Source organism: Pagrus major, chromosome 18 (assembly GCF_040436345.1).
Source record: "Pagrus major chromosome 18, Pma_NU_1.0".
Lineage (NCBI taxonomy): Eukaryota > Metazoa > Chordata > Actinopteri > Spariformes > Sparidae > Pagrus > Pagrus major.
Window position 1 is genome coordinate 36,263,138 of NC_133232.1, and position 26,708 is coordinate 36,289,845.

At 40.6% G+C, this 26,708-nt stretch overlaps 2 protein-coding genes across 2 annotated transcripts; one reads left to right on the plus strand and one right to left on the minus strand.

The window, feature by feature from the left end:
• etfdh (electron transfer flavoprotein dehydrogenase) lies at window positions 1-17,545 on the plus strand. The gene is made up of 13 exons (XM_073487312.1): window positions 1-282; window positions 1,022-1,180; window positions 2,066-2,295; window positions 2,668-2,749; window positions 3,047-3,165; window positions 5,210-5,287; window positions 5,621-5,767; window positions 6,109-6,249; window positions 8,212-8,355; window positions 9,405-9,573; window positions 10,749-10,931; window positions 12,439-12,660; window positions 16,054-17,545. Exons 1-13 carry the CDS (start codon window positions 252-254, stop codon window positions 16,215-16,217), a joined length of 1,869 nt encoding a protein of 622 aa, XP_073343413.1. The 5' UTR covers window positions 1-251; the 3' UTR covers window positions 16,218-17,545.
• Window positions 17,362-26,234, minus strand: ppid (peptidylprolyl isomerase D). Its single transcript, XM_073487313.1, has 10 exons — window positions 26,068-26,234; window positions 25,183-25,323; window positions 23,949-24,055; window positions 23,542-23,730; window positions 22,403-22,525; window positions 21,309-21,415; window positions 20,940-21,081; window positions 20,058-20,144; window positions 19,823-19,865; window positions 17,362-17,983 (listed from the first exon to the last, which is right to left on the minus strand). The coding sequence occupies exons 1-10, from the start codon at window positions 26,150-26,152 to the stop codon at window positions 17,895-17,897; spliced, it is 1,113 nt and encodes a 370-aa protein (XP_073343414.1). The 5' UTR covers window positions 26,153-26,234; the 3' UTR covers window positions 17,362-17,894.
• Window positions 26,235-26,708: the final 474 nt, after the last annotated feature.

Below are 26,708 nucleotides of genomic sequence, written 5' to 3' on the forward strand. Positions count from 1 at the left end.
GCAGTTACCGCTGTGTTCAGCCACATGAACGCCGCCGCAGCAGCAGCAGCAGCAGCGCAGCTTTCGACGCTCCCCAACGTGCGTGTTATGAGACGTATTTTGTAAGGTGTCTCGGCTCAGCGGTGTGTTTGCAGAGCGGGCGGGTTACACCACCTTTACACTGGCAGTGACGTGAAAACAACTTCACCTCGGCTGATTTTAAGAGGCAGACCCCCGCTGTCTGCTGGTGAGCTCACACTAGCGGACACAAGATGTTTCCAGCTAGCAGATATTCAAGTAAAGGTACGTCTGCTAACAGCTTGTTAGCTGCCGCGAGGCGAGCTTGCTGAGTTAACTTCGTTAACTTCGTTTGGCCGACAGTTGTGTCACTGCAAACAGTTAGAGAAGGTGCTGAATACTTTATATCTGTGCCTAAGTTTGTTTTCAGGCTGTCTACAGTCGTTAGCCTTTGCCAAAACAGTCCAGCAAGCTCAGCTATGCTAGCTAGCATCAAGCTAGAATGTGGGTTAAAGTTGAACCAAGATGTGGGTCACCTGAGCGGTGCCCTTGTCCTGGTTTATCTGTCCAGCTAGAGGTGTTCTGAGTTGTTAGCAGTTTGTCATTGTTTTGAAAGTTATACAACACGTTTTGCTATCGAAAAAGATGTTTATTCGTAGCTTTTGAATTTAGCTGAGCTTTAGTTATGCATTCAACTCTGCTAGCTAGCATGATGCTAACTCACTGCTGCGACTTTGCAGTGTGACAGCTGCTTTGCATTTTCCCTACATTAGCTACTAAAAATAGCTTTTTGTGTGTCCTGTGTTTGTTGAGTTGTTACAGAAGTGTTCTTGCTGCAGCATGCCAGCTTTCTTAAATGTTGTGGTTTTATTTGTTGTCGTTTTAATGTATTTCACGAATGTTTTATCATGTGAGAACCAGATCAGGCTAAACTAAACCAGTGTGCACACTATCAGTACAGTTCACAGCCACATGACCACCAGTCTGAACTGGCCTTCACTGGGAGCTGCTCTCTCTCCTACAGCCCACAGGTGTATCAGGGCACTGAAGACCATACAGACAGATCATGCTGCACCTCAGCTGTACACAACACTAAACCTACGGACATGCTCCTCTGTGTCAACTCCTCGCATCACAACACACTACACCATCCACTCCCGAGAAAAAGATCCAAGATGGGAAGGTAAGACACTGGATTATCTGATAAAGTGCACCTTTAACTTATTACATGCCTGCATTCAAATTACCAAATTTAGACTCGATACTCAATAAGACAATGCAGCGTGCGTTCAACTTTTACTTGGATTGTTACAGAAAGAGAAAACACACTGAGGATTTGTTGGAGCACTAAGGTTGGAGAGGACTGATGTGAGCTGCTGAGTCCCTGAGTTTGAGCTGAAGTTTTTTGGCAGTGTGAAATCTGACCAGGTTTATAGCATTATTCCAGATTTAGAGTTCAGTGAATTTCTCCTTTGCTATTTAGTAGGCGATGCTGTTGCCACTTTAGCAGACCTACAGGGAACACGTAAGTCTGTGAGGAATCAGACGTGTATCTTTGAAATCAAGTTTTTCAATTGAAATTAAGTTTGAGAGGAGAAATCTCACATATTGTGTCACGTAGTAAACCGACTCTTGCTGAATCCTTTCCATTTTGGTGCAAGGCGTCGCCATGTGTGTGCCACACAGGGCTGCAGATCTCCCTTTTTAATATGTCAAACAAGGCTGCAGCAGTTTACAGTGGAACGAATGATGCCAGATATCAAACTGTAAATTTGCTTATCGAGGGTATAAAATTCTGCCGTTTTAGTGTTATTTAAAAACGTATATTTCAAGTTTATGTTAACTTTCATCTCTGTCAGGACATGAAATGTAATTATAATAAACCATAAAAAAACATTTTGGTTACGGGTCATTGTACTCGATATTGATAATGATTCTGTAATACGTACATATGCTGTGAAACTGATATTTTCCGAGATGGTTAACACACCGTGAAAATCCTAATTCTGAACTTGTGCATGCAGTTCTCTCGAGATGCTCAGTATGTCTTTGTATGGTCCTTTCTCAGGGGTCGAAATGGAGAGATTTGCCGACGAGGCAGATGTGGTGATCGTAGGTGGAGGCCCCGCCGGTCTCTCAGCGGCCATTCGTCTAAAGCAGCTCGCCAACGAACATGAGAAGGAACTGCGAGTGTGTCTTGTGGAGAAGGCCTCACAGATCGGAGCTCACATCCTGTCAGGAGCCTGTCTGGAGCCCAGCGCCCTCAACGAGCTCTTTCCTGATTGGAAGGAACGAGGGGTGAGCGTCTTCTTCCACATTTCTTCTTTGTGAGTTTGGTGTTTTGGATTGGTCAAGGACGCCCTTCCTTTGTCCCACCGGGGATGGTTACATCAGGTGCTCCGTGTTGTTGTTGTGTATTGTGCTATGTTATGTGACAGCAATGCTATATATAACGTAGCCGCACATACTGTACGTGCTGGTTACATACAGCTGAGAATATTCATCAGCATTTGCATACGCCTACTCAGGGTATGAATATGTCTGTATTTGTGTTAATGTTGGAAATGAAGCTCTGAATATTAATGCAAAGTGTTATTTGATTATAAAATTATACAGACCAGTCCTCATGAAGTCAAACTCTCAACGACACCCTCTGTGCTCTTTCCTCAGGCACCCCTGAACACTCCAGTGACTGAAGACGTGTTCAGCATTTTAACAGAGAAATACAGAATTCCTGTCCCCATTTTACCAGGTAAGAGCCTCTTTTTATTCTAAAAATTGTAATAAAGATGGTAAAAAACTTTGTACTGTCAGACTTTTGGTCTGACAGGAGTGAACAGGTTCTACCTCACAGAGTAGCGGTCACTGATCCATCTGCATGGTGTGAGCAGTCACACCACTAAGAAGAGAGGAAACTTGGTGTCAGCCAAATTATTTGATTGTTTGAATTTGAATCAGTTTAGAAACACAAGGGCAACTTTTCCATAAGTCTAATTTTTAGATTCAGTATGTGAATATACCTGTAACATTTACGGACCGCTGTCTGTAGGTCTGCCCATGGTGAACCACGGCAACTACATTGTGAGACTGGGGAACTTTGTGCGCTGGCTGGGGGAGCAGGCCGAGGAGCTCGGGGTGGAGCTGTATCCGGGCTACGCTGCAGCTGAGGTGAGACACATTTTTCTTAATCATACTTTTCTTAGTACTCTTGGTATAGTTAGGTAGGTTCAGTAGTATCTCAGATGCCACTGGTCTTATTATATTTCAGCTTTTTACTTTAAATGGTTGGACTGTGCTACTACAAGTGCTCCACCACCGGTCTGAGTTCGAACAACAAAGGAAAGTTTCTTTAAACCTTTATTTATGTCTTCCTTCTGCTGTGAAACAAAAAAAGTCAAATCATATCCACCAAAATGAGTGGGTCTCCACAGGTTTTTTAAAAAACCCTCCTATTGACCCCGTTCCCCCTTCCCACAGGTAAGGCAGCCTGTCTGTGATTTTTATCTGGAGCGTTGTGTTTTACGTCACTGACGTCACGAATGCGCTGGAAACAGTTGTAAGAGAACAGAAAACAACAACAACAGACCCACTGTGAAAGAAGCATCGGTAAAACGCTGGATAAATTCTTTTCAGTGTAACAACCCCCGAGACATGACCCGTTTCACTGTTATAATATGAGCCATTCAGTCCAATTACATTTGGAAGGTCTAGATTAAATTATTTTATCCCCCTTCAAGTTAGCCTTGAAGGGGGATACCTGGTCGGTGACCCAGGTATTTTCATATTCAGGAAGTCGAGCTGTTTTGACTTAAACACCACCGAGCAGCTTTCATTGGAATGAACGGGGCTCCACCTCCGACACTGTCCTGTAATAAATGGTCCTTAATTGATGGCATCCCAAATTCCTTATTATTTATCCGCCACCACCAGATGTTGATAACGCGTCATCACTTCGTTCGGCAGAATTTAGCGCGTTCACCCGGGTCTTACGTTTAAATCAAAGCTGAGCCGAGGTGATAAAAATCTGTGTCTCCTGCAGAGTCAACTGACCCGGGTGTAAATGCAGAGTTTACACATTCCCATCGCACGCAAGAGCCCGATCTCAGCAGGTTTTTTGACCAGTGGAAAAGGGTTCTCAGTTCATTGGATCCAGGGATGCACTAATATGGAAATTCTGGGCCGATAGTGATATTTTTACATTTGTGTTTTTGTTGTTATGAATTCTCCCTTTTTTTCAGTAAAGACACAAAGAAGTCCTCTTCATAACAGAATAACTGAACTGTTTTAAAGCCATTCAGCTCTTCATTACACTTCACACTTCAATCACACTAATTTATAAAACACACTTTTATATAACCAACCCTCCTTCCCTTAAAAACAAAATGTTTTTGAAAAAGCGACTCCTTCAGAAGCCTTTTTATCTTTCAACACAACTACCTACTCAGTGAGGAGAGTTTTTCCGTGCTTGGCCCGACAAAAACATTCTCTTTGTGTAACATAAACTAATGTAATTCAAAGACAATAAAATATAGAATAAAGCTTTTAGTTGCTGTGTTGTTCTCCTACTGGGCCTTTCTGGTTCATTTTCCTCCAGAATCGCCTGAATACGTCATGCTGAGTGGACTGTGCCCCGGTCTGTCCTTTTTTATATCAGGGACTCAGGGAGGTCGTGGTGCACAATGTGGGATTGGACTCCATTAGAGCAAAGCGATTGTTTACAGCTCTAATCTGTCCGTCTGTGTTGTTGTATCACTGTGGTCTGTGACGGCCTCAACTTCTTTTACTTTTCTTTGAAAACTAACCACACGGCACGTTGCCAGAGTCATGAAGAGAGTAATGGAAGTTTATGGCTGTGGTGCCGAGCAGGTGGGCCTGGACAACACATGGACCCAGCACAAAATGAATGAGACGCAACAGATTAACATCAGACGGTGACGTCGGTGAATGGTACCTTATTCGCTAATAAGCCGATGTCAGTCAACCATGTGCATATCGTCCGATACCGTTGTTGGGCAGATACAGGTGCATCCCTAATTGGAGTGATTATTATTGACTTGTTATAGATTTACCTGCATCAGTGAGCCAAACCTGATATGATCCAGTAATCAAAACAAATGTGCCTCTAAATGAGTTTAAGTTGTTTGTTAAGTTGTTTGTACTGTTCCTTCCCAGCTCCAAGTTTGACCCTTTATCCATTTTTACTTCTGTCAAGGTTTTGTTTCATGAAGATGGAAGTGTAAAAGGAATTGCTACCAATGACGTAGGCATCGCCAAGGATGGCTCACCGAAGGTACTGTGTTGTCTGTGTGTTTAATATCACAGCTGAAAATTACAAATGCAGGCTTTTCTTTTCACTGTGCAGATCACGCATTAATAGCTCGTCTTGGATACATCGAGTCCTTTGAAAGGATAGAAAAGGCGATGAAAAAAATAAAGAAAGGAGTTTGAGTGTTGCTTCAGTGAAAGCGTGGTGCTGTCCCTGAAACGCACGTCATCTTTTGAAAAGCTGCTTTTTTTTCATTTGTCTGAATATAACAAATGATGAAGATGTCTTCTGTAAAGAATGCAATTCATGACTGTTAGAACTGAACGACTCTGTGTTTGTGTTCCTCTCCTGCTTCAGGATGTTTTTGAGCGAGGAATGGAGCTGCATGCTAAAGTCACGTTGTTTGGGGAGGGCTGCCATGGCCACTTGGCCAAGCAGCTTTACAAGCAATTCAACCTGCGGGAGAACTGTGAACCCCAGACTTACGCTATTGGCCTAAAGGAGGTAAATAAAAAGTACAGTGATGGAGAGCGTGTCCTGTATATGTGACCTGGTATGACTGATGACTCCTGATGAGCAGAGTCCATCCTGAGGAGACACATAAATGGCTGCTGTGCTGCTGTTTGTTCAACACTGTTTACAATCAGATGTAACTTCGTGATTTGATTTTAGTCACAGTAGAAAACATAAATGCAACAACTCGCTCTCCACAATCATGTTTATCTTAGCGAGACATCTGCTGTTCCTCAATGTGTAGGGTTACCATAGTAACTAGCCTTACAATAACCTTTTCATAGCAAAACTGAACATTTGTTGATAACTTCCCCTCTTTTCTGTGTTTTTAGGTTTGGACGATTGATGAGAAGAAGTGGCGGCCTGGCAGAGTGGAGCACTCTGTGGGCTGGCCCCTGAACAGGAACACTTATGGAGGATCCTTCTTGTATCATCTGAATGAAGGAGAGCCGCTAGTGGCCTTGGGCTTAGTGGTGAGTGAGTGAGCTTTTATAACTGTACATGTATTCGTCCTGAACTCTTCGGTACAGGATGTTCTTAAGTTTAGTATGCAGTGTGAGCCCGACCGTTACAGTCAGAACTGTCTATTTATGGCAAATAAATTCAAAGGCGCGAGTTTTAGCCGCAGGCTTATGTGGTGTTTGTGCCATTCGAACAGCATTATAGGAAAAAAATCACAAAGATTAGTGTCGAACTGTGGCAAAACATTGGTCAACTGAAGTATTTCGTGTCTGTAGAAACACTTCATACGTGCTCATTAACGACAGCATCACCCAAATGTGTCAGTTAGTGTAATGATGAGACAAAAACAGACAAGAAGGTGAGTGTTCCTCCTCACAGCGTTCAGGGAGCCTCTCACTGCAGATCTGGTGTGTGCTAAAGCAATAACTGGTGCTATAGAAGTGCTAGTAGCTGAGATATGTGACCATCGTCCGTCCAAAGCTGAGTTGCCCAAACTTTTGGATCCATGTCTGGAGGGCTAAAATCGAAATTGGTGGTGGTGAATAAATGTTTTAATTTTGGGGGTGAAAAAAAACATCTGGCTGGACAAACTGAACCATATGCAACTTAGGCCTGTGGGCTCCACTTTGGGCAGCCCTGGTCTAAAGAATACAGAATTTAAACATGTGGTCAGAGCGCTTGGAGCCGCCACAATGTGCCCTCGTGTGCCTGCCACGTATAAACAAGCACAAGCTGCAGTTGTTCAGGAGCTGTCCACAGGTCAGACTCCTCCACTGGTACTTTACTGACATTTTTTGCGTTATCTTTGTTATTCATTTTTCCTTATTAAAAATATGCCATTATTTGAGTGCCTTAACTTGTAACAGTAAGAATTACGGCTATTTAGCTACTGTTTTTCAGAATAAATGGAAAAAAAAAGTGAATTCCTCTTTTTGTTTGTTTTCATCCGGTACTGAAAGAATACTGAATTGTGAACCCAAAACCAAGCTACATACTGAACTGTGACTTTTGTTTCCTGCTACACAAATACTTTGTATACATTCTGATAATGATATAAACGGATGTGACAGCTGGACGCCAGCCGGCAGCAACTGAGTGATTACAGCTTCAAATTGTCTTACAGGTGCTCCCGCTGCTATTAGCAGATTCTCTCGAGCTCTGTCAGACTAGATGAGGGAAAGTTGGTGAAATGTTTTCTCCACTGATCAGTAATTTAGTTTAGCACTGAAGGTGACACACGTTCAGTGATTTGTCTCAAGGCAACTCCAGCTGTGTGCTGATTGTCTGCTGTGGGTTGTTTTGCTAATAAGCTAATCCCAGTTTTTAGGCACTCTGGAGCAGGTTTGGGGTTTTTATGTTGTAGCATTCTCTCTATTCAGTCTCGTCTCTTAGTTCCTGCCACTTAAAAACATCCCCAGAACAGCCTGATGCTGCTACTTCCATCTCATCAAACATATATTAGCCAGGTGATGTGCAATATGAGGTTTTCACATTACATGTTGGCCAAAGTAATTTTCTTTGTCATTAGTCATTATGTGACACAGAGTAATAATCACTCTGACAGCTTTTACCTCCGTGACTAATGCCGTTATTGTCAATGAATTTGGCCGGACTTCAAACTCTGAAGAGTCTTGGGGCTTCCAATTTTCTTCCGTTTTCTTCGTCACAGACGGCACAAATTTAGCACCAGCCACTCGCAAAATGCTGGTAAAATAAGCAGGTAGCTGATACATTTGCTTCACTCACCAAGCCATTTGGTCAGTTGACAAAAAAGTTAATTTTGCGACCCTGATCACGAGGTAACCCAAAGGGACGAAAGAAGTCTGGTTTTTCCTCCAACATGCACTGTGGACTTTGTTAGCTACATGATGACACGTTTTTGCCTCCCTGTAATTTTAATGTGCTGTTGTTGACAGCACATTAAAATTGTTTTTAAATGACTCCGGTTAAACTAGTAATTTCTTCCACTCCAGGTCGGTCTGGACTACACCAACCCTTACCTGAGCCCCTTCAGGGAGTTCCAGCGCTGGAAACATCACCCCTCCGTAGCTCCCACCCTGGAGGGAGGCAACAGGATTGCATACGGAGCCAGAGCGCTGAACGAAGGAGGATTACAGGTAAATATAATACCTGTAATATTAAACTAATCGAGGCCCAAACTGACCTAATTTATATGTCCGAAGACTGAGTGAAGCTGTGTTTTGTTTTGTTTTTTTGCGTGACTCCATCACACCAGGCAGGTCCCTACAGGTGTTGTTTGAAGTCAGTTTCATGTTTAATTAAAACCATCAGCAGAATTCTAAATTTAGAAACTAATTTACTGAGCAAACGTCAATGTTCCAGCTGAACGACAACAGAAACAGTGTGGTAATTATTTTCACCAGTACTAAAACTTCACTGTGTTTGGTTTATTTATTGTGGTTACTTTGATCGATCTAATCTGGTGCCTCCCAGTCAGCCTGGTTGTGTTATTGGTGTATTTTAATCATTCTAATGTATTCTAATGATCGATAACGTGCCTTTATCTGCCAGATATGCATGGTGGAAGGTAGCCACTTAGAAATGTTTCATTGTGAAGCATTAAATGAAAGTAAGTCACAGCAGTAAGATAACGTAAGACACCTCTGTTTTTGGGTCGTTTAATTTTGTTGCGTTTACATGGTTGGTATGCCTCATTTCACATGATAATTGCTTTATGTCTGGTAATATCCAGTAGTACTATGGAGTGCATTAACATGCGTTAGTATCCGGGTTTTGAGTCTTGCCCTGTTTTTGATCAGACCAGAAACCTGAATCAGGTGTTTAAATGAGACCGTGTCCTGGTTACAACAGCAGATTGAGACTCAGCACTGTGTTTAAAATGCCGCGGGGGCGAGAGAATTTATTAATCTGTTGGACCTGTCCGATTTACTCAGCAATTAGAATAACAGCCTTGTGGAGTAAGTTAATAAAGCATATACCACCGTGGTGTTCAGCAGCTGTATCTAAACCCAGAAATACTCCAAAAACCTGAATCATAACCAGGACACTAGTGCACATGTGAACACTCGACAAGCATATTTGCTCAGGATACATTGAACAGATGTGATTTAAAAGTTTGAGATCTCAGAAAGTAGAACACAAGAAAGTTAATAATGTGCATGAACTTTGTCCTCTTTCTGTCCAGTCTATCCCAAAACTGACTTTCCCTGGAGGGCTGCTCATTGGCTGCAGCCCCGGTTTCATGAACGTCCCAAAGATCAAAGGCACCCACACAGCAATGAAGAGCGGCATGCTGGCTGCTGAGGCCATTTTCCCCAAAGTCACAGCAGAGAGCGTCGACTCCGAGACGGCAGGTACAGAATTTAACACCCACTAATAATAATCATGATGGCACCGGTGGCTGATGTTTATTATTCCAGTTACTTCATGAGGGGTCAAAGCTCAAGAAGGTTGATTATACAGGATGAAGACGAGATGATGTGAACACATCATGGAAATAATGATTTACCTCTGAAGTTACATAATCACTAACACTGCAAAGAGACAGGGTCGCATCAGGTCGAATGATATGTGGAAACATTTGTCAGCTGTAAAAGGTCTCAATTTTAAAATGACTTCAAAACAACCTGGGAAATCTGAACAGAGGTCCAAAGCAAATATGTGTATTGATTACAAAACTGCAATGTCAATAAAAAAGTCAATGGGAAGATTCATGACAAACTTACAGAAGAGGAACGCTGACAAAGATGTGATCCATCTTTGTTGCACAGTGGTGACGTTTCTGTTTACATCATTTTGTCACTTCTCTATAACATAATGATAAAAATAAGAATGAACTCTTTAAATCAAAATCGTCTGGGGACAAAAACAGACAAATAATACATCCTTGAAGGGTTATTTCACCCAAATCTCTGCATTATTCCAAGAGGTAATGTGCTGTGTGAATGCGTTCACACTGTCTGTGTCATTGTCTACCTCAGTCTGTTTGAGAGAAGTGAGTTTATATTTTTCCATCCTTTCTTTTCTTTTCTTCTACATTTTTGTGAATAAGTCAGTTACGGCAGCAGGTAGAGACATAGTGAAGTAAGGATGTCATTGCGCTGAAACCTTGTTTATCTCTGCGTATGACAGTAAAGTCTTTGAATCCTTTTAATATAGTTTTGGTTTAGTGACGATTTGATTTTTGTGAATAGCAATAGCATTTCTGTTGCTCAAAATTGGAAAATTACAGTTGAAAGCTCAACAGCAACTCAACATTTATATCAAAAACTGTCCTAGTTGATAAGGAAAGTCCACAGACCTGACTGTGAAATGTTTTTATGGGGATTATTTCTCCCAATAAAGAAATGTTAACCTCCATATTCTTGGAAATGTGTTGAAATACAGTCATTCTTTTATAAATCTTTCCTCTAGTAAGGTCAGAATTCATCAAGGCTACAAATGTGCAAAGTCAATGAAAACATTGACTGAGAACAGGAGAGCAGAAAATACATTTAAATCCTTCAATTTATTTTTTTAATCCTCCCAGGACTTCATGTACCTGAATACGCTGACAGCTTGAAGAAGTCATGGGTGTGGAAAGAGTTGCATTCAGTTAGAAACATCAGGCCGTCCTTCCACAACTACTTTGGTCTGTACGGTGGGATGGTCTACACCGGGATTTTCTACTGGATCTTTAGAGGAAAGGAGCCCTGGACCTTGAAACATTGTGGTGAGTATCACGAAGCAGAATCATTGCACAGCTTGGTGAATGTTTGTTTTGATTTGTGTTTGGGAGTAGAGAGAAAGGATGATCAGGTGTAGACAAAAATAATAATCATGTGTTACAATAAAGGTCATGTTTGGTAGTTACTGCAATGAAGAGAAGCAAGCAGCAGTAAAATGGAAATACAGAAGAAGACGGAAGGTTTTTATCCTGAAATGTGTTTTTTTTTTTTTTTTTCTACTGCTTCATTGTAAAGAATGTGATTTCACTTCTTTATACTTTTCATTCCAAGAAAAATGGATGTGGTTGTAAACCTTGAGTAAAAAGAATATAGCATCAACAAAAGTCAATGTGCTGTCTGTGAATTTAGACCTTTCCAGTATGTGAGGGATAATAATGCCCGACGATGTGGAGGCCTGAATGGTCGCCTCTGCAAAGTCCATTCATTCCTGATAATGGACACTTCGAAGGGCATTATCCCGCTTGTACCATGGTCACATGCCTATGAAAAAAACATTAACATAATTTGCATATATTTTTGTGCATTTTGCAATAAAAAAAGTATTTTCACATGCAGTAACTCCCAGTAGTTTCCCTGGCAACACCCGAGAGTTTGACCAACAGCTGAAAAAAAAATAGTCTGTCTCAGCTCAGCTCATTGAATCTTTCGGCTCAGCTGTTAGCCAGATAGCTAACATTATGCTAATAAGATTCAAAGTCAATAACATTGCGAACGGTCGACAAACAGTAAATATAATTTTGCAGCACGTTAAACAAGACAAGCTAGCTAAGCAGCCACGTCACTGTCAAAATAAAAAAATCACAAACACATGAGCGGCCGGCTGCAGCCTGAAGTAGTGAGTTCGATAGCGAATAGGATGTTGGAGGATCTCTTGATGCAGTGCGTCCGGAGGGACAGTGTAGCAGCTGTAGTGAGGAGTAAACACACATAAAGTCAGTTCACCCAGCTTTTTAAAATCAAACAGGGTTACTCACCTTTTTATCAGTTATCCATTACTTGTTATGGACAGTTCAGCCAGCAGATACTAAGGTTACCCACTTTATAATTTACTACAGCCCTGAGTGTAGGCTTCTTGATGCAGCCTGTGTGTCACAACCGCCACCCTGTGGCGTTAAGAGGATGATGCGCTGAAGGACTACACTTTGTCATAATAAATCCAATAAAAAAAGAAAAATCTGAATATCTCATTTACGAGCGTTGAGGTGCAGCCAGCGCATTAGTTTATAACAGTAAACGGGCAGCTCCACTGGAACTACGTCTGGAGGTCCAGAAGAGTCCGTATATCAAAAGTTAATTCACACCTTCCAGCCAATCAGAATCGAGTATTCACCCAGACCATGGTAGAAGTGCACATAACGGTTTAGCTTCTCAGTGTGGTTAGTTGCAGCACAACACCATTCCAGTGTTTTCTCTTGGGGTGAAGTATGAGGTCATCTTATCTCAGCAGAGAAAATCAACATTTCATAACCGGCTGTGCTCGCTCTGTCTCAGGCCTTGATGCAAACCAGCTGAAACCAGCCAAAGAATGTACACCGATTGAATATCCCAAGCCAGACGGCAAGATAAGCTTTGACCTGCTCTCGTCTGTGGCCCTGAGCGGCACCAACCACGAGGGGGACCAGCCCGCCCATCTGACCCTGAGGGATGACAGCGTCCCGGTGGCCCAGAACCTCGCCATATACGATGGGCCTGAACAACGTTTTTGCCCTGCAGGTAAACCATCATGGCATCACTCACACAATCTGTCAGGGTGCAGATAACACCTAATCTTTCTTCTCCTACTTTAGTGAGAAAGTCGATTCTTTGTTTCTTGCATTTAGTCGAAGCGTTTAGTGAACCAGGACTTAACATGCACTCTGAAGTTCATTTAGGAGGCAGGAGCTGAATTTACTAGATCCTGCATTATACAAGATTTCAGCAGGATGAAGTTTAATCTAATTGGAGTTGAAACAATTAGTTGATGGGTAGAAAAAAAGATTTTTATAATTAATTCATCAATCTTCATTTTTCAAGCAAAAATGTTACATTATCCGGTTCCAGCATCTCACATGTGATGAGCTAATTGTTTGGTCTGTAATATCTGGTCCAACGAAAACCAGTCAGGAAACCAAAGATTTTTTTTTTTTTAAAGATATATTTATATTTTTATGGCCTATGTGAGCAGATTGTAACGTGACATGAAAAATGACGCCTTTCCCGTCTCCCTTGGTTGCCCAGACAACCATGTGGATGAATTCAATCAATCAATCAAACTTTATTTATATAGCACCTTTCAAACAAGTGATTGAAAGAACAAAAACAAAAATGAATTTAGAGACGAATTCACACCACTTGCAATAAAATGAGTTGTTAGCATAATAAAGGATAAATACAAGTTATGAAATAACGATAAACAATAAAATACATTTAAATATTAGACTTAAAATTGTATTTAAAAAATGTTAATAAAATAAAATAGAATATTATAAGAAAAAAATAAATATAACATCAACAGTAAACGGTGAAATATTGATACAAATCTATGTAAAATATCAATTAAAAAAAGAATAAATCCAAATTAGTATCAACATTAAAACCACAAAATTATAAGAAACTACATAAAAGCCAGACTGAGTAGATTAGGTTTAGGAATAGGTTTTTAGTGTAACAATAGTTCTAGTTTCTCTCAAATCCTGGTCGGACTGTGGATTTCTTTGCGAAGGACTCGAGTCGGATGCACGTTCTCGAGGATCTCGTCTCAGTGCCTGCTCTGGAGTCCGCTAACATAAACTAACAACCAGCTTCCAGCACAACACAGAAGATTTTGACTATTGGGTCAGTTTGTTACCAGCATTTTTCAATGATAACGGCTTGTTATCAGATGTCATTGTGTCTGTTTATCTCAAAGCACGAGGTTTGCCGAGTTCAGCAGATGGTCCTGGTTGTGTTGTTACTTCAAGCAAACGTCACCACAGATTGATTTGGAGAAAATCAAAAAAGCCGAGACCAGAGTTTCAGACGCTCTCTGTGGTAAACAACCAAACACCAGTAAGGGAGTAAAAGACTGACAAACACCCCGGTGGGAACATGCTGGTCTTTGATGGAAAAATGCTCCAGGGTCCTGTAGATTCCTTTATGAATGACAGTCTAATTTTGAGCACAGTGTGACTGAAGATATATTACATCGGATTTTGACAGGTTCAATTAGAAAACAGGAAACGTTGCAATACGTCACATTTATTCTGAAATGATTGAACTGGAACAGCTGCTCGTTCTGAAAGTCTGAAAACTAAAGTCTCAAAAACTGCAAAGACAAAAAAAAGTTTGCTGTAGAAATGCTTCCAATGATATAGAGTGTACAGAAGGTCCCAGATAAAAACATTTACACCTGACTTATTGCCAAATAACAAACAGAACAAACATTTGTCACGCAAGTCCACAAGAAATGTTTTTATCAGTACTAGCCAGGCAGACTTTGCGTTCTCAGCTTATTGGTTGTGCACGTCTCTGTTTTTGAAACTGTGTGACTTTGAATTCGCTGTAAACTTTGAAACTTACTGACGTGTGTTCAGTTTGCTAATGTGGAGAAGCTAAAAGCAGAGCGACAGGTCTGGTCTTTGTGACCCACAGAGGTGAGCCATGACAAAGAGCAGGGCTGATTGGATAAAACAGGACAGTAATTACCGTAGGAACGGTGCACGCTGCAGCTGTGGGTCAGCAGGGTTAATGGTTTTATAATAAGTTGTAGGCTCAGAGTTGTTGGCTGGCAGGAATCGTGAAAACCGTTTATCCAGGGAATTCTGACTGGTGGCTAAAAGCAGCAGACAGTTGACAGCTGGATCCTCTTACAGTGATCACGTCTGTCCGGGTTAAATCCATCAATATAAGCGGTTTCCAACTGGTGAAAGGTTCACTTCTTTCCAACCCTCACCTTATTAATCTGTCAGTACACTGGCATATAGTATGTCACCAACAGTTTACTGTGGTATCATACTCAATATCACAGGTAATGTATGTAAAGGCTTCTACATTTTCATCACTTTTGTACAGCTTTGGTCGTGAAACATCTCCGCAAGATCACGTGTGACCTGTTTTAGGTATTTAACCGCTTTGCTTAGGCAGGAGACCATATGAACATTTCATGTCACAATTACCCAGTCCAACATAAATGAGATTCACGATATTATCACGATAATCATCAAAATATTCATAAAATTGCAGTAAAACATACTGGAATCACCTTAAACATTCAATTTTGAATCCTCTCCCTTTCGTTCCCTAGTGTTGTAGCATTAACACACATCCGATTTAACTTGTTTTCGTGGGGATACAATGTGCAAGCCGAGCCTTCAGCCACGGTGACAGGCTGAGGCAATTCAAAAATAAAACAGGAAACCAATAATGGACTGTAGGCCAGCGAGCTTATTCAGTGAGGTTATTCACAATTACCCCGGTAATGAAAAGTCACCACTTATTGTGTGTTTTTATTACAATTCACAATCATCCTGTCCCTGGTTAGGCTTTTACTAATTGACTTCTTCCCGTGTTTCTGGCAATGTCAGAGCAGTGATCCACATTCACACAGCTCAATCTAAGAGCCAGAAACAGTGCAGTGATGATAAAGTCTACAAGTCTATATTTGAGCTTAAAAACTAAATGCATTAAACATAGTTTAGGTAACATTTCCGTATTAATATGTAAAAAATGATCACGCCTTTGTTCTATATTTTGCTGAGTTGTTTCATTTGGTCCTGTTGCTACAACTTCCAGGAAACATTAGATGATAAGCCGGAAAGTGAGAAAGGAAGTCAGTGAACGTGACTAAACATAATGTGAATAAAACTTTAAAACTGAACCTCGTCCGTGAGCATTTCTGCTCGAGTCACGTCAGACAGATTTTCATCAGCAGTGGTCGTTGTATAATCATGAAGACAACAACTCCCATGATCCCATGCTACTTCACAAGTACTTCTTTTGTTTTGAATGAGGGACCTCTAGTGCTAGAAAATGCATATTGGGGCTCATTTAAACCATGATAAAACTTTTAAATGTGTCCACTTAACACTGCTGCTGAAAAAGTGTTTTCTGTCAGGTTTCATCTGTTTTTGTCTCCTCCGGCCCTCGCAGGTGTGTACGAGTACGTTCCCTTGGAAACTGGAGATGGGATGAGATTGCAGATTAACGCTCAAAACTGTGTCCACTGTAAGACCTGTGATATCAAGGACCCGAGTCAAAACATCAACTGGGTCGTGCCTGAAGGCGGCGGTGGACCGGCCTACAACGGCATGTGAACATCTTGATCGTTTTTATACTGTTTGTCTTGAAAGAAAAGTGTAAAGAGTCGATACATTCGGGGCGACAGTACCTGCCAGCGAGTAGCAAATGTGCCTAAGTATGGATCTGAAAATAACTGCTAGCTGTTTTTGAGGGTGATTTAAAAAAGCAAGAACATTAGGGTAAGTGCATATCGTCATAGAAATGTATTCTTAATTTAAACAGTGGGGTACTAGGTTTAAAATGTGGCACAGGGGTTATGAAACCCTTGCAAAAATACATATTTTTCCTCAGGTGGCAAAGTCATGACCCGCTCTACTCTGCCTCTGATCGGATAGTATCTGTTGCCTTCATCGGTTGAGTTGGAGCACTGCAGGATTTTGGCCCCGATTTTCCCGTTGGCAATGATTTTTAGAGATCAATGATTAAGAGCCCCAGATCAGAGGCACACCGGCGCTCACTCCCATGTTTGATGATCGCCATGTGTGAACTGTTTAAAGTAGCTCGCTGATGCCTGCCGGATATCTAGCAGGCTTAATATCGAGTTGTAGATGGCTCAGGGAGCCAGGAACTAGCTACAGCCCATGAGAGCAGACTGCTCTTCTTTCTGTCCCTCTACTCTGCTGTCATCCACAGTGAAGTTCACGTCAGGCCGCATTTTTCTGTTTGAACACAACTGAGTAGTAGCCGGGCCGACTCAAAATCAACAGCTGTTTTATACATCTGAAAATGACAGAAATGACATTTCTAAATTTGTGTCCATACTGTGCCCGAGACAGACAGCTGACAGCTCAGGCCGTGTCCCCTGTTGCTGAATAAAATCCAAGACTACCAAATATCAGACAGAAAGTTGCGTAGTGTGAACAGAACAGTGATCCGATGACTTCTGAAGTTGTACAGAGTGATTAAGGCGTGGGGAGTGAGAATGATTAGGATTAATGTAAGAAAATCAGAGTATGGTGGGTCATACGTTTGCTATCCTAGGAAAAAAGTCAATTACAGGACCATATTGAAGTGCTGTTAAAAGCAGAAGTCCGTTTGTAGTTTTTACATCACTGCTCTGATATCCACAATATGGGCATTTATAAAAGTGGCTCTTATTTTTGTGTTTTAATAGTTAATATATTTCCTTCACAATCATCAGGAATTGAGCAAACCAGCTGTTCTCAAATCGAGGTTTATTTCAGCGTTATTGCAGGTATACGGTATATTGACAGCATTTGATCCGCACAGTATTGTACATAACATTAGATGATGGTATCACATTAATGAATAAAGAACACTTGACTGTTATCCTTTTATCGACCTCTGTATAAAACATAAATAAACAAATGGATGTTCTGTATGTGGCCGAGGGCAGTGTATAAAAGTCCTAACCATGAAACGATACAACACACACAACTTGTTTTGCTGAATTACTTCAAAATGCCAGAGGAAAGACCAGTGTTGAGCCAGTCAGACTACCAATCAAAACAACTCATTACAGTAAAGACACTTGTCAGAATTAAGACAGTTATTCCCTTACACAATACAGACGGTGAAAATGTGCTGGTTGGAAAACAACAAAGGACCCGCCGACTGATAATACTGCACATTTTCTCCTGGTTACAACTTCCTCATCTGAGTGTGCCGCTTCCCGTGTAGATATAACTTCGACTGTTTATCACTGTTATTAACAAGAATTAATTGCATCATTAGGTGAACATTTTGGCATAGATCTTCTTCTCTTTCTCCTTCTCCTCCTGGATTTTCAGCTGCACTCTCTTCATCTCGTTACTGATAGCTGTCGAAAAGAAAACACTCTGAATTAGCTCAACGTGTGAATCAAATGCAATTATGTTGACGATGTGTCCCAGGTTTTGTCTGATTTTCTCCATACTTGAATTTCACTTTAAAGACCGCCTGCTGCTAAAAGCACAGGGGAAGCTCTTATCTCCTCGCCAGCAGCCAATAAACTGCTGCTTAAAATATCAAAAGAACCAATAAACACTGACAAAAACCAGAGCCCATCCAGTACACTGAAGGTTTTACATTTTGAGGGTGTATATGACTTATGAAATGTTACCCTAAACACCCAATGGTGGTGCAGTGACAAAACACATCACGAAAATAACTTTAAAACACCGTCTGAGGGGGTTTTCTCTGCTAAGAATGTCACAGTGTGTACTTTGATCAGTGTGACACAGTGAATTAGCTATTTTTGAGAAACACGTGATAAAATGCTTTAATACACCAGGAACCAGATAGCGTCTGTCGTTGAATAATTCTCTCATTAGTCACACTTTAAGTACTTAGATAAAAGTGTCAGTTCTGTAAAAAAAATGGGACAGAAACTTAAACCGTAATATCCTGTCCAGCCCCCGGCATCAGATTTCATCTACTTGTAGCTAAAGCGGAGTTCAAGCTGTACAGCAGAGATATTAAAAGTGATGTTGGCAAGAAAGTAATCACTGTTTAGGAAGCTGGTGTGGCCATTTCCCTGCTATATTCTTACATTTGAACCCCCCCCTCTAGTTAAAAATGTGTTTTGCTTCTTGCTCTCACAGTTGGATGTTTGAGCCTCACTGTGCAGACTCATGTGTGTGCACAATTTGACACTAGAAGGCTGTTTTCACATGTATTACTGCAAGTGTAAATTATTTGTGACATCACAAATCGTTTGGAGGCGAGGATAAACTCTTAAGTTCCTTAATGTTATCTTTTTTTTCCATCTATGAAAACACGTGGCTCTTTTCACCTGGAGGTTTTTTTACATGTGAAACCATGTGAAGTGCACTTCAGCATCTTGTCACCGAAATGAGTATTACAAAAGCAAACACTCGGCTTCACACATGAATATCCCTCCTGAAAAAAATTAATTAAGGAACTTAACCTGACAAAACCTTTTTGTTCACATGTTCGTGCACACGAGAGAAAGCAAATTAGATCAGCCTTAGAAAACTGATCACCTGAAAAGAAAACTCCTCACTGGCCCTTCAGGGCTTCTGTTCTTTATAGATATGCAGAGGGGATCTTTAATTCTGGATCAGTTTGCATCCTGAGCGGTCTCTGGATATTGATGTTTTGGTTGCATGCTGCTCATACAGAACACAGTCTGAGTCAATAAAACGACTGCAGGATGTTCTGGAGTATTAACACCTTCACTCGAAATGATGACTCATTTTCCAACAACCTGTCGGGACCTGTCATTAAACGCCAACCTTCAACACTTCTTACCATTGATTGATATCATAAAAATGTAAAGTTATAGTCAACAGAAGTGAGAATAGAGTATGAGCAGAGTATGGATTGTGACTACACTTTGTTCTCTGTATGAAAATCCAAGTAACCAAGCAAAGACTCATGAAACTAATGAGATGATCGTTGTCCTGCAGCTGACTTTGAACCACAGATTGTTACTCAGTTCCTCCATAAAGTTCAATCAGGAGGATCAACAAACAACTTACTCTCCTTCCTTGATAGATTTTCTTCATGAGCTTGCATGCCAAGTTAGAATTATGCATGAAATATTCAAATAAATAAACTTTATATGCAAATGTGTGAGATGAAGGGAAATATCTGCTGTATATTTTGGCATGGGTAAAGTCAGAGCAAACAGAAAATGATGAGGGCGATGTCCCACCTTTGTCTTCTGGAGTGATTTCCTGAGCTTTCTTCAGATCAGTCTGAAAAATGAAAAGAGCAGAAAACAATCAGGTGAGTCAAGCGGATATTTGACTTCTCCAAATACCGAAGGTCTCCAGATGCACCTGGATTTTTATCTTATCTTGACTAGGACAGGAAGGCGTGACATTAATAAGCACAGATACTTCTCTCAGTCTTTAACATTTTAAAAGAGGTGTTTGTGTAGGTGTTACCATGGCTTTGCTGAACTCCTTCAACCCCTGCCAGGCCTGGGACCTCCGGAAAAGTGCCTTAGTGTTGGTTTTGTTCATCTCTAGAGCCTGTTAGACAAGAAAAACGAAACTCAGTTTTCTGAAAGTCGTCAATATTCTTTTGTGTCTTTATCTTTCGACTTGTAATTGCCTTTTTTAGAGAACAATAAAAGGACATAATTCCAATAAAATCAATGCCCAGCATTGCAATCAACACACAGAAACATCACCAACAATAAAATATAGTAATAAAAAAGGGTACGGTACATTGTTTTGCTTACCATTGTGTTCCAGGAAATGATGAAAAACATTCAAAACTTTCCACTCAAACTCATCCATTTCGTTTTTCGTAAAACAGCTTATTCTTTAAAGAGCAGGGTAAAAAGTCCTTTCAGCCACTGAGAAATTACAATTCTTTTATTCTTTTCAAAGGCCCATGATAATCCCCCAACCAGCAATACAAAGTTGTGTCCAACCAAGAATTTGATTTGTGAATTACCATTTCGAGCGCTCGAGTTCTGCTCGACTCCAAATCAGACCATAATGTACAAATGAATCACGTCGATTGAGACCATAAACTCTTCAGGAAACTGTTCACTGAGGTCACAAATCAAGTGAGAAGTTGGATCATTTTGTCATATCTTAACATACACTTGGCCCCCTGCTGGCCATTAGAAAGAAGGCAGGTTTTAGGCACTTCTGCACTGGATTTACTTTTCATATCCAGAAGCTCCATCCATATTTAATACAGTTAATGCATGTAACCCTCAGCAATAAAGTATAGAAGCCAACCTCCCAAAGTTTGAATTCAAAGCTTGTAAACCTCAAAGCTTCTGTAACACACAGGAGCGCTGCCACATTTACCTCATTGCAGCTCTCCAGAGCTTCCTGCCACAGCTGCATCTTCAGCTTACACGCTGCCGTGTTGAGGAAACAGCTGAAGGCTGTGGGCTCCAGCTTCTTCATCACCTCCTCGTCGAACTCATCTCCACCCACCTCCAAGTACCTGCAGAAAAAAGGCTCATTGTTGGCGATGGAACAGGATCCTGATGAGCAGAGCATCTAATGGATCTAGTGTTTATTTAATGTGTCTGGATTATCTGAGATCGTTTTATTTGGACGGTTGCTTTAAAAGAACGCTTCTCAAAATAAATGAAGGTGTTTGTGACTGAAAGTTAACCACACACACATACACACACACACACACACACACACAGTCATACTGTATGTTACCTGAGGGCTTTGCTGTATTTGATGGCTGCACCGTTCCAGTCTTGCTTCTTAAAAAGATTGTTTCCAATATTCTTCACGTCCTCAGCAACAGACAGAACTTTGTCAATCTGGAAGCAAAAACAGGTGAACATTACTCAAACATGACTGCTCGCATGAAAAATTAAAGATAAACTGAAGTTGTTTTTTCAAGTTTGATCTTCTTGTAAAAACACCGTGCCAGAGTTTAGCCTTCTTAAAATTCAAGCAGTTTTCAAGCACTTTCAAGGTAGCTAAACCAGAAATTTCCAGACTCTCTCAAAGACTTTATCACATCTACATTTCTACTCTACATTTAATCTAGAAGAAATAAAGTTTACAGAATGACTTTATACTCACAGCAATCAATGTGACTACACTGTCACTTTGTTTATTTCACCAGCTGGTCATGTGAACTTTGTATGTTTGGATCATTATTATATTATTTAATTCTCGCTGATTTCAATGCCAGGAGACAAACAAACACAACGACAGAATGGTTTCATTTCAAATATGAAAATATTTCTGGTTTACATGAGTGGCTGTGGAGATCAGACAGCAGATTGTGTTATAAATCGAGCATTTAAGGAGCATATTTGAATTCAAGCACATTCCTAACCTTGAACACACAATGTTTAAAATTAAGCCTTCTCCAAACTTTCAAGACTTTGTGCAAACCCCGTCTGAGAACGCAGAGATGTTGCAAAAACAAAGTTAATCGTTCATTCAGTCAGCCAGGCTGTAAACAAAAAGCTTGGTCATTCTGTCTAAACTATTTTCCATGGAGATAAAAAGGAAAGAGAGCAGACTCAAAATATTCAGAATAATCCATCATCGCTCGTTTTGGGGACAAGCCCTTGAATTATTTAAGAAGCCGTTACACCCTGCCTCTAGTGTTTGCTATGCTCAACACGTCCTGGATCTTGATATTGAAATTGATATTGATCTCATCTGACTTTGGATGAGATGACAAACGGGCACATTTCCCAAAAAAACAGAGTTCTCCATCAACGCGATCTGATGCTATCTGCCAAAGCTCCTTCGAGTCCTTGAAGTTCAAAGTCCTCACCGATACTCACATCTTTAAAGTCGATGTCGGAGTCCTCGGGGAAGTCTGGGTGGGAGTCCCCTGATCCATCGTTTGGTGCGGAGCCCCAGCTGTCCCCGTCCTTATGCTCACCACAGTCTGCTATGGCACATGGCTGCAGAGACAGACCGCATAAACTTTAGACAGAAACAAGTAATTTATAGCTCAGAAACTTCTCACAGCTCAGATTAATCCATTTTTCATGAATGTGTCATGTTAACTAACAGTGTCATTAAACAGTGCGCGCTGGGGTTTATAAACTTAAAGTGCTTGTTCTTTGAGTTTTCTTCTTTAATTTTGTAAATGTGTCAACGAGGACAAATAACTGTTCAAAAGAAATTGTATTTGTTATTAATCATAAATCAAATCATATGCACCAGGTGTCAGATGACAACAGGGTCGTCCAGAACCAACCCAGGATTCTGAACTTTTCCAAGTTCAGGTCCAGAATTTTCTCAAACAAAATATCAAACTTCTATCAAATTCATGGATCCTTGCAACATCCTAAAGCTGTACTCCAAATACTTTTGAAGTTTGGTCCTGTGAGAGATTTCATAATGTGTGTGAGTGTTTCAATTTGTACTCTTAGCCTCACCAGTTGCTTATTTTTTAATTCGATTGGGTGGAAATTTGTCCTGAACAAGAAACGCCTGAGGATGATTTGCAACATGTATTTATTTAAATAATTGTTGCAGAATGTTTTACAGTAATCAAACACATTTTTTATTTTTATTTATTCGCACAAAAAAGTAGCTGAGCTAAGTATTCATGAGCCACAGATCTCGTTAAATATGGAATCGAAGCAGAAAAACCCACCTTAATATATTTTTATTTCCTTTTATGTGCAAGAGTTATTAATCATTGCAAAAATATGAAAAAGATGTTATATTAGTCCTTCGTCGTTTTTTTCAATACATGACATGAACACATTTCTTGGGGCATTTCAGGGTATTGTCTTTATACATATAGATAAGGCTCTATTTCACTTCTCTCTAAAACACAAAACCATAATTCAACTTTTATCCAGTTGACTGCAGGTTTTGGTCTTTACACGGAAGAAAAGTAAAAAGCACAACTAAACACTGGAAGCAGCACCATAGCTGTACAACAAGGATTATTAAGAACATTTACCTTTACAGGGGCGTCCTCGTTGGTGTCAACAGCCTCCAGCATTTTTAGGATTCCCATCCCTTTTAACACTTGACCGAAGACGACATGCTTGCCATCCAAGTGTGGCGTGGGGACGGTAGTGATAAAGAACTGAGAGCCGTTGGTGTTCGGCCCGGCATTGGCCATGCTGAGCAGACCCACTTTGTCATGCTACAAGAAGAAGGAAACAAATTACATACAAAAAATGGCATTTCTAGCACACAGAAAGTGTAGACGTGAATATCCCGATGTTATTCAAAAACAAGACAACATTTTGTCTTTTTAAACAAGCATTATAGAGATTCATTGCACTAGGAGAGGGAATAATGTCAGAAAGATTCCAGTTTACTGGGACAACCTTGAAGGAGGATAAGGGTTTCGGGTGTTACCTTGTAGTGGAAGTTTTCATCCTCAAACTTCTCCCCGTAGATGCTCTCACCTCCAGTGCCATTATGGTTGGAGAAGTCGCCTCCCTGAATCATGAACTTCTTGATAACTGCCAAAAACACATTTACAGCCACATTACTCTGCAGCTCAACCAGACAGAATATCAGCAGTACTTTAAAATCCCCTAATTTAAAAGGTAAATAACAAAAGCTCAACTAGCCTCTTTATATCCAATTGGTTACTTTACATTTTTAATAGTATATTGTATATACTCAGGACACTCGTCTTCTGATATGGCCATCACACTATGCAGGTTATACGGGGCAATGTTGTATCTGTCCAGTTGCATGCGAGTAATGGTGTTTGCCAAGGTGGAATTCTGTCTCCTTTTTTTCTCGATGTGTATTTGGACGACCTACCAAAGTAACTGAATGGGTGTGTGAACTGGGCTGTCTTGTTGGAAACTGTAATCAATCATCTTCGGTATGCTGATGACCTAATTTTTTATTTTTTTTAGTCCCTCATTGTGGCTTTTAATGATGCAATGAGATTGCTGCATCAAGTTCCCAGATGGCATAGTGCCCGTCAATTGTTTGTGTCCTCTGGTGTTCCTACATGTGAGGCTCCTCTAAAGACATCTGATGTAATGTGTCGCATGGATGAGTCTGAGAACAGCATCAATCAAGGCTTTAACTAGCCCTAAGGAAAACTGCTCTTCAGGCTGAGAGTGGCTCTCTCATCCAGGCTTAGAAAACACTGGTGAGATTGCCTACATATGAAGTGTCTTTTAAATTGAATGATGAGTTGTTGTGGTTTCATCTTGTATGTTTTATTTGTTGTTCCTTTCATTGCTAAGGGCCCTCTTGTGAGTCTGAATTAAAGTTTGAATTGGTTTGGAAACGTGCCTTTTAATTGTACAGTTTTTAGTATCAGTCAACAGGCCACTCCCTGTCTTAACTATCCATGGCTGTGACAATTTCTACAAGCGATTTCCATCACAGTAATCTAAATTTAGTCATGCGTGTAGTTATATTTGTCACAGATTTTGATGAACTGAAACTTTCAGTATCCAAGTAACTACAGCTTCTCCTGGATATCCTTTCAGCTATTTGTACGTGTGTGTGTGTGTGTGTGTGTGTGTGTGTGTGTGTGTGTGTGTGTGATAAAACCTAAAAGGTGTGTTTCCAAACTGAATGATCACATGTAAGATCATATGCAGATGTGAAGGCTATTTACTTCTGTGGAACGGGCATCCTTTGAAGTGCAGAGGCTTCCCAGTTGATTTCCCAGTGCCTTTCTCTCCAGTGCAGAGTGCCCGGAAGTTTTCAGCGGTCTTGGGGGTGATATCAGCAAACAGCTCCAAAACTATTCGGCCAGCTGTGGACAGAAAACAAATCAACGTCACAATACTGCAGGTTTACTCACAGATTCTGGCTGACTTAACTATTGTAACCCATTGTAGTCTATGTGAGAACAGTCTGGACCTAGTAGTACCACATAATTCCAACACAGAGAAAATCATCATTACTATGCTGTGGTTCATTATTGTTATCTTTGCCCAAATGAAGTGGAGCAGGATACTGAAGTATTCAGGAGGCGTTATAAATAACCTGACAGCTCCATCTGCTCCACCACACAGGCCTTCTCAAGCTGCAGTGAAGCAGCACGTCTCCTTTGTGGGGTTAGCTGCCGCCAGTTAGACAATAACTAAACTCCCTGAGAGATTATTAAGTGACCTACATATGTGGCTAACGATTATCAGCCACAGTGGCTACGGACTTAATTACAATGGTATAACAAGAAGCTAACGTTGAGGCTTAATCCTGACCAGACAACACGACCACACGTGGTTCATGCACTTACAAGACGGGAGAGGAGCCTCTAAATAAACATTCATCTGACTAAAATCTGGCTCACATTTAACATTAGCAAGCTTCTACTGTCAACGTTTCACAACCTGTCCTATTTGTAAGATATAACTGTTCTGGCTGCTACTGTGCTAACTGAGTCAGTTTCTAGAAGTCACTAGAATGAGCCAAGATTGTGCTAAGCTAACAAAGCTAGCGGTTCAACTGGCCCTTAAAAAGCTGTAAGCGGACTTTAAAATCAAAATGTCCTGACCTCTTTCACCACCAATGTCTACATCGAAGAATACACGAGGGTTTTCAGGGTTTGCAGGCTTGTCGGCCGGTGTTGGGTGAGACATTTTACGTACAAGGCGATTTAAGACACTTGTTTCGGCTAACCTTGCTAAACCCGGCCGGTGTGGAGCGCAGAGGAAATTCAGCGAAGAAGAATGAAGTCATCATTCACTTCCTGTGCCGAAATTTCAAAATAAAAGCGCTCTGCTGCGAAAGTATGGTGGAGTTTCTGAGTGTTGAGAGGTATCGAGTAAATAACTGATGAATCACGTGTTTGAGTTTTAAATCTGTAAAATTAAAGAGCACACTGTGAACATACTTTCCCCCAAAATCTCATTTTCACAGCATCCTCCATTTTACGTAATATCACGCATGGGCTTGTGGACTTCCGGTCATGCAAAATAAAATTCACGCTCAGTATAAAGTCATTTTTCTTGTCATGATGCACATTATACTAAATCATAATCTAAAGACAAAAAAAATCATATAAAAAAAATGTATCTCATAATTTAAACTTATTATCTCATGATTCCGACTTTCTATCCCATAATTATGACTTTTGAATCATAATTCTATCAAAATCTTTATTTATCTCATAATTTATACTTTCTATTTCACAAT